General features: G+C 39.9%; 1 protein-coding gene across 1 annotated transcript; it reads left to right on the top strand.

Annotated features, from left to right (window-relative positions):
* Positions 1 to 2,701: 2,701 nt before the first annotated feature.
* Positions 2,702 to 9,450, top strand: LOC127651007 (cell division cycle-associated 7-like protein). The gene is made up of 10 exons (XM_052136701.1): positions 2,702 to 2,814; positions 4,608 to 4,682; positions 5,053 to 5,172; positions 5,258 to 5,617; positions 6,265 to 6,327; positions 6,452 to 6,622; positions 8,413 to 8,556; positions 8,639 to 8,788; positions 8,880 to 9,016; positions 9,104 to 9,450. The coding sequence occupies exons 1-10, from the start codon at positions 2,785 to 2,787 to the stop codon at positions 9,123 to 9,125; spliced, it is 1,272 nt and encodes a 423-aa protein (XP_051992661.1). The 5' UTR covers positions 2,702 to 2,784; the 3' UTR covers positions 9,126 to 9,450.
* The last annotated feature ends 1,850 nt before the right edge of the window (positions 9,451 to 11,300 follow it).

The raw sequence follows: 11,300 nt of genomic DNA, 5'->3' as shown, positions 1-11,300 counted from the left end.
TCTGATCTAGCAGATCTTAATTAGATTGTAATGCATTCCAGATTAAATGATCTAAAACAGACGTCTTGTATGTGCTACCTCTGCCTATCTAGAAAACTATTTTAGGCATGAAACTCAAAACCTAGCAAGCTATCTACTAAGACACCATTTCTGGGCATTAAAAGGAACTAGTGTGCTGTCTGTCTAACAATAGTTCTGAGCATTATAGGCACCCAATGAGATGCCTATCTAGACAGCATTTCTGAGCTAGTAAAATGTTTGACATTTCAAGACATATGTCTCAAAAAACAAACAGACTCCACAGCATTTTTGTGCATCATTAGCACATACCCCATAAGATGTCTACCTATAGAAACTTTGAGCAACATAGGTAGTGAGCTACCTACCTAGACAATGCCGGTCCTAGCCTTTTGGGGGCCAAAAGCAAAACATTTGTGCAGGGGGCCACCAGTCAGTATGTTCATAACACTATTAGTGGGGGTCCCCCGTAAGTATGTTCGTAACACTATTAGTGGGGGCCCCCCATCAGTATGTTCGTAACACTATTAGTGGGGGCCCCCCGTCAGTATGTTTGTAACACTATTAGTGGGGGTCCCCCGTATGTTCGTAACACTATTAGTGGGGTCCCCCGTCAGTATGTTCGTAACACTATTAGTGGGGTCCCCCGTCAGTATGTTCGTAACACTATTAGTGGGGGCCCCCCGTCAGTATGTTCGTAACACTATTAGTGGGGGCCCCCGTCAGTATGTTCGTAACACTATTAGTGGGGGTCCCCCGTAAGTATGTTCGTAACACTATTAGTGGGGGGTCCCCCGTCAGTATGTTAGTAACACTATTAGTGGGGTCCCCCGTCAGTATGTTCGTAACACTATTGTAGGGGCCCCCCGTCAGTATGTTCGTAACACTATTGTACGGGCCCCCGTCAGTATGTTCGTAACACTATTAGTGGGGGTCCCCCGTAAGTATGTTCGTAACACTATTGTAGGGGCCCCCTGTAAGTATGTTCGTAACACTATTGTAGGGGCCCCCGTCAGTATGTTCGTAACACTATTAGTGGGGGTCCCCCGTAAGTATGTTCGTAACACTATTGTAGGGGCCCCCTGTAAGTATGTTCGTAACACTATTGTAGGGGCCCCCGTCAGTATGTTCGTAACACTATTAGTGGGGGTCCCCTGTAAGTATGTTCGTAACACTATTGTAGGGGCCCCCCGTCAGTATGTTCGTAACACTATTAGTGGGGGTCCCCCGTCAGTATGTTCGTAACACTACTTGTGGGGGTCCCCCGTCAGTATGTTCGTAACACTACTTGTGGGGGCCCTCCGTCAGTATGTTCGTAACACTATTTGTAGGGGCCCCCGTCAGTATGTTCGTAACACTATTTGTAGGGGCCCCCGTCAGTATGTTCGTAACACTACTTGTGGGGGCCCCCGTCAGTATGTTCGTAACACTACTTGTGGGGGCCCCCCGTCAGTATGTTCGTAACACTATTGTAGGGGCCCCCGTCAGTATGTTCGTAAGACTATTTGTGGGGGCCTCCCATCTGTATGTTCGTAACACTATTTGTGGGGGCCCTCCGTCAGTATGTTCGTAACACTGTTTGTAGGGGCCCTCCGTCAGTATGTTCGTAACGCTACTTGTGGGGGCCCCCCGTCAGTATGTTCGTAACACTATTTGTAGGGGCCCTCCGTCAGTATGTTCGTAACACTATTGTAGGGGCCCTCCGTCAGTATGTTCGTAACACTATTGTAGGGGCCCTCCATCAGTATGTTCGTAACACTATTGTAGGGGCCCCCGTCAGTATGTTTGTAACACTATTTTGGGGGCCCTCTGTCAGTATGTTCGTAACACTACTTGTAATGTCTTTGAAAATCTGGGGGCCCCTGGCGGATCAGGGGCCCTAAGAAACTTGCTTAACTTGCTTATAGGGAGGACCGGCACAGCATTTTGGGCAGCACAAACACCTAGTAAACTGTCTACTAGCTTTTTTTTGGCATCATAATCTGGTGTAATTTTGAGATGGAAAGATGCTTTTTTAAGTAACAAATTAAGATAATGCATATTCAAAATAATCTCTTCAGAAATGAGTGCATTTCTGTTAATTTCAATCACATTAGGGATTTCATAACAGGGAGCGCTTTTTACACCAAATACTAACCTTTCAATTTCTGGAGTTATCGCAGAAATTAGATAATTTCAGGGATTTTCATTAGCTCAATACATTTGTAACATTATAGAAATTATTAAATTGCCTCAAATTCAACCTTTAGGCATTGCACGCGGTGATGTCATCGATCAAGAAAATGTTGCAGTGAGTGGAGACTAAACATGTTGGTAAAGTACTGAGGTAATTTTAGTTTCCATTTAATATTTTGGGAGACAATAAAATCGAATGTGCCTTTAGCCACGTTGTGCTACTCAGCCAGGGAGGGAGGGTTGGGAATGTAATGGGCGTGCCACATTTCCCGCGAAACTCTTTGGACTGTTCCATTTAGAGTGAAGGGGGGATGCGGTGAAACCAACTCTCAAATTCAAGTCCATATTTTTTTCTTATGTTCTATATTACTTGGAAATGACGTTATATTATGGACCTTTATCTCATGTACAATTTCTCAATAATTACCAATCCTATCCAAACTGGTGAAATCTTCAGGATCGGGCTCAGTCACCCCTCCGTCCTACCACAGCATTCAGACCGCTCGTGTTGTTTTTTAAACCAGTCATTCATTGAAGACTTTTAATCGCACACACTGATATATACCAACAATATTATTTATTTTCTCATAAATGATCGAAACCCGCAAAACGTCCATGGAGGTAAGAGCGACAGGAAGCGCCTGTTAATTTCATAAGAATATTTAAAGACAAACAACGATGATAGTTTTGAGCGAGAGTTGAGAAACCGCATGCAGACATTTACATGCAGAAAGTTTAAACTTTCCAAACATGCAAACAGTATTTAATAAGGCAGATAAAGACCGATCTAAATCAAATGTGTATTTATCTATTGAGATGCATATACCGATCGTCAAACTAATACTTGAAAATGCTATTAAATTAATATTTCGTGTTCAATGCAAGTTAAGCTCAATCGATATGGAGTTATACTTGTGCCACAATTCTACACAAATCTATTTTGAGCACACACAAATTTTCTGCGTGCTCAAGATGATATTTTGAGCATGTAAAAAGGTATTTTGAGTGGGTAGGAGAAAGCAAAATGTAAGAATTCTGATCAAATTCACATTCAAATAAACTTTATGCAAGTGCAAAATTGATTTTAATTTGCTCAAAATTAATTTATTTTTGCAAGAAGATGCACTGCTTTACAAAACAGAGTTCAAGCGCATGCAAAATAACTTTTTGAGCACTCGAAATATAATTTTGCACATGCACAATTTTTTTGTGCAATCAAAATATCATCTTGCATGTGCAAAATAACGTTTTGTGTGCTCAATTTTATCTTGCACGTGCAGAACATTATTGTGTGCTCAAAATTGTGGTACATACATAACTCCACAGCCTTTATGGCATATTTGACCACAAAAATTATTTAGACTCATTCCTCCTCTTCTTTAAAAAGGCAAAGATCGAGGTTACAGTTAGACACTTACAGTGGAAGTAAATGAGGCCATTTTTGGAAGGTTTAAATGCAGAAATTTGGAGTTTATAATTTGATAAAACCACTTACATTAATTCTTCTGCTAACACTTGTGTATCATTTTAAGTGTAAAGTTATATCATTATATTTGCCGTCGTTTTAGTGTTTACCAAAGTCTTTCTAACAAGTCAGTCCACCGTCGGCCATCTTTGGAACGCTCTTGGGAGACTTATTTCCAGTCATGCCCATGGAGCTCATATCTACTTGAATGGGGCAACACCAAAATCTCCAAAAGAGTTGGTCAAGATTACGATCAAAGAACATATTTCAAAATCAGCAATAAAATCTGACAATACTGGTATCATAAATAATGGTTCTGTGCCTAAAAACTCAATTTCCCTGGCTTCTATAGCTTATGTGCATGCACGTTCTAGAATTGATTGACAGGTGATGTCTGTATCTAAAAGGTGATTGGCTCTTTTAACTGTAAGGCGGGACTTCATTTCTACAGCCGTTGTTGACCTTTGGGCGCTCCATTTTCTCCCATTCATTTTTAATAGGATTGGCCTGTCTCTGCTAAATAATCTCTGGGGTTTACAGCCATATGTCGTCATGTCAACGAAATTGTCAAATTGGATATAACCTTTCACAAAAAAGAAAAACCTCTCACATTAAAATCGTTACTTTTTAAGTTTTTGTATTGGCCCCATTCACTTCCATTGTAAATGCCCTAACCGTAAGTCAGAGGAATTGTTTATGTATTTAGATGGACGGATGGATGGGGTAGAGTGTTCTGGGTGGTTGCTAGGGTGTTCTGGTTGTCACTAGGGCAGTGCTAGGTGGTTGCTTGAGTGTTCCCTAAATTAAATTTATGCCACAAATGCTGTCAATTGAGCTTATGACAATGTTCAAGACAAATCTACGCCCTTGTAATGAATCAATTGTTACAATATACTTATAATGTTACTAATGACCACTATATTTGTTCCTATGCACCTCTTGTTTTCAGGCAAAGCATCTGGACATGACCGATCTCTCCGAGGACAGCAGAGACAGTATCCAGTCCAAGAGATCCTGGAAACCTGTAAGTATCATCAAGTTACGGTGGCATTTTTGCCTTATTTTCTCACCCGATCATGTTATGTTTTTCCAACATTTAATTTGAAGGTTGATCGAGGGAATTTAATTAGTTTTCTTTAGTGTCCACGAATAAGCATGGCATGATTCACTCAAGCAGAACTCTTTAAAACAGCCTTAATCTCAAGATTTATGTGTAATATTCACACTACAGAACGCTGACAGGTCTCCTTAATGCTGTTTATCTCTTGGGGTTTGCCAGTAGCAGTAACACAGTGCTATCCATAATTTAGTTGGTTTTCGCACAAACCAGGAATAATTATGTGTTGTGTTGCACTCTCTCTCTCTCTCTCTCTCTCTCTCTCTCTCTCGTGCAGGATCTTTGCTTCAGGTCCGGAGACATCACAGATGAGTTGGCTCAGATCTTTATGGACACGGACAGCGAGGGGGAATTTGAGGGTTTCTCCGACGACGACTCTGAAAGGAGGAAATCTGTGGTACAAATATCTGTCTTCCATAATCTAAAAAAAACAAAGTCGTCTCTAATATAATGAAATAACTCTTTATTTCTCATGCTGGCAGACTGCAGGGTCTGACAAAGACAGTGACGACATCGGATTTTATTCCGATGGTGAGGAGCCAGTGTCGAAAAAGCAGCGCAGTTCTGGACTGTGTGTCATGTTCAAGTTTCCTACCAAAAGAAGCCCCACCCCTAAACGGAAAGTGGCCAAACAAGCCCCGCCCATCAGCAGCAAACCTGCAGGGAGAAACAGAAAGCACGAGCCAGGACAAGCAAAAGAGCTAGATTTACATGACAGGCAACGCACCGAGATCCAGTCCAAACCCTCTGATCAAACGGACAATGTTGAGAGTCTACTGACGGATGAAGAAATGCAAATACTGAGCAAAAGAGCCAAAAACATTGAAGAAAATAAAGCAATGGTATTTTCAAGCCACTTTATTGTCTTAAAGGAATATACCGGGTTTAATACAAGTTCAGCTTAGTATTTGTGGCATAATGTTGATTACCCAAAAAATTAATTTAGACTTGTGCTTCTTATATATATCTGGGTTAAAGTGAGGCGCTTACAATGGAAGTGAATGGGGCCAATCAGTAAACGTATAGCCACAAGACAAAAACGTGAGTGTAAACATGATTTTAGTGTGATAGAATTACTAGCCAATTTTACAACTTGGTTGCCATGACAACATAACGCCGTAAACGCTAAACCAACAGTAAAAACACAGATTTAAACAGCTCAAATAATACACGAGTTTTAACAGAAGAATTAATGTGTGCATTTATGCAATTATAAGCTTCACATTTCTGCCTTTTAAAGTCTCCAAAAATGGGCCCCATTCACTTCCATTGTAAGTGCTTCACTGTAACCTCGATTTTTGCTTTTATTTTTAAAAGGGGGTGAGCCAAAATTAATTTAGGTGGTAATCAACCCACAAATTATCCCACAAATGCTAGAATAAATGTTAGTATAATATTTAAAATAAAATCCAATTGTTTTAATTCATTGTTGGGAATATATAACTTTTGCTTTTTGATTCATTTTTTTAAAAATCTTTACATCTTGCAGCTTGCAAAACTTTTTGCAGATTTGAGTGCTTTACCTTCACTTCCTTCTAAAACAACGCCAACGGTAAGAAGCCACAATCACCTGCACCAAACAAAGAGCTCAAACCACACAGAATACACCAATTAATGCATTACAACAAATAACTTAAAACATGTGATCTGATGTTTGTTGTGTGTGCCTTAAACAGAAGAAAAAGAAGCCATCCACTCCAAAACGCCGTTTATCGGAGGTTCAAAACGAGAGACGTAACCCAAGCCGCAAGGCGAGACCTCCGGAACATTTCGGGTTGGAGGTGGAGGAGAAACCAGCCCCTCAAAAAAGAGAGATCGGCAAAATCGACATCAAGCGCTTGATGGAGGTGAGAAACAAATCTATAAACACAATAGATGAATTATACTTGTTCTGGAACGGCTTGTGGCTAATGTATGTGTGTGTAGCTATTATATCTCATTCAGAGAATTCATCATTTTAATCAAACACATATTTAATATAACCAAACAGATTTCACATTTTTAAAGCAAGAGATAAAATACAGTATCATCATGGTTTTTTTTTTTCCACTAAATGAATGCAATTTTATTGCATGCTAAATTATTTATAAAATTGTATTGATATGCACAAATATAACAATACATATTAATAACGACATGTTTTATGTCAATATGCAAGCGCCTCTGTGAACAACTGACTGATTAAAATGCAGAAATAAATCAAAGCTCTTTGAGATACAAGAAGCTGGTGCACAACGAGTCTACTGGTACGATATTAAGGAATTTTAAAAGGGTCATGACATGCCTTTTTTATTATTTTAAACTGTTCCTTGAGGCTCAAAGAAATATTAGTAAAGTTATAATATTAGTAAAAAAACATTGCACAAAAAAAAACAGTCACGTATTTGTAAAGCATGATCATTTTCCATCCTCTTTTACTGGCAAGTCTTAAAGGGGAAGTAGCCCCAAAACCAGGCATTTCTGACAGAGTCTTAAAGGGGAAGTAGCCCCAAAACCAAGTGTTTCTGACAGAGTCTTAAAGGGGAAGTAGCCCCAAAACCAAGTGTTTCTGACAGAGTCTTAAAGGGGAAGTAGCCCCAAAACCAAGCGTTTCTGACAGACTCTTAAAGGGGAAGTAGCTCCAAAACCAAGTGTTTCTGACAGTCTTAAAGGGGAAGTTTCTGACAGACTACTTGGGGCTACTTCCCCTTTAAGACTTACCAATAAACGCCCACTGTTCTGATTGGCTCTCTGCTCTTCGGCCTGCCTTCTCACTACTCGCTATTACTGGGCGGGGTTACGGAAGTAATAAGGAAAAGTAGGCGTTGATGTGTTGTTTAGGGCTGAGTATTGATGCAGATTATTCGATCCGATTCTGATTCACAAGCTCTCGATTCGATTTCGATACATATGGGTTTATTTCAGTTATAATGCCCCTTTTGTTGACATATGAAAGAAATTCTCTCCCAGCTAAAGCTGTTAATTAAACAGGAGATAATCTCACTAGGTACATTTATGAAAATATTAATTTGACTAATTTTACTTGATTAGTATTTCATCATTTTGGTCACATTTTAGCTTTTGAAAAATGAACAAATCCATGTATTCAATCAATTAATATGATATTATGTTGTATATGTTATTTTGTTTGTGACATGTTTGTTTAATTGCATAATTGGTTCCATTTTCAAGTATTTACATTGATTTGTTGAACATGTGCTAAAACCGGTACTGTCTCTTTAAGAGAACTGGCAGTTCTGTAAAGAGCGTCTGTAAATGAGCGCATATTAATGAGAGAGGACTCAAATGGCTTTATGTATTGTGCTATGTGTGAGTACAATTAAATGTTTATTTTTGATCAACAACAGACTGTAAAGAACAGAACAGATATTAAACGAGACATTATTTAATGTCGGATGAGTCGCGTGGATCACGTCTTCAGACACAAATGACTTCAAACTTAAAGTATGCTTTTATAGTGAACTTTTGCATGTGAAAAGATTAAGCAAATTTAAATTCCTCATGCCATGTGATCCCTTAAATGGCCAACTAGAAATCGTGTAAAATAACGATATTGAATATTCAATATATTCCAGCTCTTTAAGATTGAGTTTTTCTTATTCATGATTACTTATTAATTGGTTTGATTTCGCTCTAGGTTGAGGACGGTCTCAGAGACGTCAGACCCAAACAGAGGAAACGACGTGCTCGTCAGTCCATCCGTATGCCCGATGACATCACCGAAGAAGAACTGGAGAACGTGGCAGATCGCGCCAAAGACAAAATCCTTGATAAAGAGAATGTAAATTGGAGTTATTCAATATTAAGTGTTTTATTTTTAATTCATATTTGCACGCTAAATATGAGATATTAATCTCCCTCAGGGCAGCACGTGTCATCAGTGTCGTCAGAAGACTCTCGACACGAAGACCGAATGCAGGGGCCTGTACTGCCAGGGGGTCAAAGGTCAGTTCTGCGGCCCCTGTTTGCGTAACCGCTACGGAGAAGACGTCCGCGCGGCCCTACTCGATCCTGTGAGTCCAAATGTCTGAATTGAATCATTTCATTAATGCCGTTTGTCAGCCACTCCGCTGATAATTGTGTGTTTGTTGTGTTTCGTTGCAGTCGTGGGAATGCCCCATCTGTCGAGGCGTGTGTAACTGCAGTCTGTGCAGAAAGCGTGACGGACGCTGTGCTACGGGCGCTCTCACGAGATTAGCCAAATATTACGGCCATGACAACGTGAAGGAGTACTTGGAGAGGTAATAATGCACTTCAGTTTAATTGAGTTAAGTGTTAATGATTGAGTCCGTATAGTGTTTTAATGTCTCAATGTTCTTGGTTTATAGTCTACAGAAGAACTTGGAGTAAAAGCGGATCGTCTGGCCGTCTTGTGAAAGAGACGCACTTGTTTGGAAGCAAACCGATTAGGATTGATACTGCCCCACATCTGATGTTTTACTATCGACACTTTTAAAGTTCAGCGACACTGACTAAGTGTTCAGCACAGATATGCAAATCAGTAGTTTTATTATACTTCTTGATTTTCTACTTTTCTACTGACGTTTTTAAATGAGTAAAGCAGGTAAAACATGTTTAAGATTGTATATTCTTCTCTCATTTGCACTGTTTGAGTTTTTCTCTCTGTAAACTGTTGCTTTGGAAATTAAGTTTTAATAAAGGTCCTCTCATTTCAGATTCAGTCATCAAATTTGCCACATTTTGCAATCTTTCCAATTACATTTCCAAAATGCTTTGGCAAAACGTAATATTAGACATTATATATGCATTTGTCAGATGCTTCTATCCAAAGTGACTTACAGTGCACTTATTACAGGGACAACCCCCCAGGAGCAACCTGGAGTTAAGTGTCATTGCTCAAGGACACAATGGTGGTGGCTGTGGGGATCGAACCAGCAACCTTCTGATTAACAGTTATGTGCTTTAGCCCACTACACCACCGGTTGAAACACTAAGTATTGCAAAGTTACGTTAACTTGCAGAGAGCAATCCAAAGGAGGTCTAGCTGTAAATAATGAGTTGAAATGATTTGCAACTGAGCTAAAACTGTCATTTTTCATCTGGTTCTGAAGTTCTTCAGCCTCTTTTCCAAAAGATAACCATTAAAACAAAATAAAAGAACAGTTAATTACGTTATATGTAAAATGACAGTACTCTACGCAATAAGGGGTGGGTTTAATACCAATTGCGGTGTTGCCAGATCTTGCAAGTTAAACCAGCTACATGGTCTGGAAAAAAAAGAGCCCAAAATTAGCCACTTGCAAGGGGGTAGACAACCCCCACCCCCCATATACGTGACTGAGCCATTGAATTAGCCACGCCCCCTTATTCCAAAACCCCGCCCTCCAAACATAATTTTGAGACCAAAACTAAGCAAAAGAGCAGCATTGTTTGTTCCTGTGACTGTCAAATTCAACAGTGGCACAATAGCGCCCTCAACTGACAAACATTATGAATCACAGCCTCAATGATCCGCTTCAAATACAACACTATGAGAACTAGCAAAATGATTGACGAGTGAAAAGCCTCAATGTCCGCTGTCACATTTGTGTTTGCTGTTTACAAAGTCTACAGCTGTCACCGAGACCTGTGAGATATCTCAGGACACTTGTTTTATTGATATCTTTAAGGGAGTAGGACCATTTTTTTTTTGCTTTCAGCACCTTTAAGCCACCTTCACCTGGTTCTCCTATAATGAGAAATATTAACATTAAATCTGGGTAAGACCTGTCAAATTAACATTTATCAAAGAGAGGCAGGTGCGCTGCAGCAGAGGAAGTCTCGACTAGGAAGTATTTCTTGCAAGTCAGTCCACTGTCTGCCATCTTTGGAACGCTCTCGGGAGGCTATTTCCTGTCATGCCAGTGCAGCTCCTGTCTACTTGAATGGGGAAATACCGAAATCCCAACTATGGTTGGTCATGATTACAATCAAAGAACATTTTTCAAATCAGCAATAAAATCTGACAATACTTGAATCACAAATTGTGATTCTTTACCTCATATTACTCAACATTTTCCCGGTTTGTATAGCTAATGCGCTAGTGTTGATTGACAGGCGATGTCTGTATCTAAGGTAATTGACTCTTAACTGTAAGGCGGGACTTTTACACCCATTGGGCGTTCCAGTTTCTCCCATTAATTTTAATAGAAGTGGCCCGTCTCTGCTAAATTGTCAGACAGGCTCAGCAGCTGTTAAGCGGGATAAAAGCTTCCCTTTGGTGAAGCACTGCAGAGCTGTCAATCAAACTGAGAGAAAGACAAAAGAGCACTGCCCACCTCCCCACCTGAGCTCATCTCTGCCTCCACACACCCCTCACTTCTGTGCTCCTGTCAATACATTTCAGCAGCTTTCACTCACAGCACTTTAGAGAAACATTTTGAATATAATTTTTTTTGCGTTTGTTTCTGGTGTCAGCATGAATGCATCATTATCATATATATATATATATACATACATGCACATATACATACACACACACTGGCAGCCAAAGGTTTGGAATAATGGACAGATTTTGCTGTTTCA

The sequence above is a fragment of the Xyrauchen texanus genome, chromosome 10 (genome assembly GCF_025860055.1).
Source record: "Xyrauchen texanus isolate HMW12.3.18 chromosome 10, RBS_HiC_50CHRs, whole genome shotgun sequence".
In the NCBI taxonomy this organism is placed as follows: domain Eukaryota; kingdom Metazoa; phylum Chordata; class Actinopteri; order Cypriniformes; family Catostomidae; genus Xyrauchen; species Xyrauchen texanus.
The sequence above is the reverse complement of the archived record's forward strand: the minus strand, read 5'-3'. Positions and strand labels throughout refer to the sequence as shown.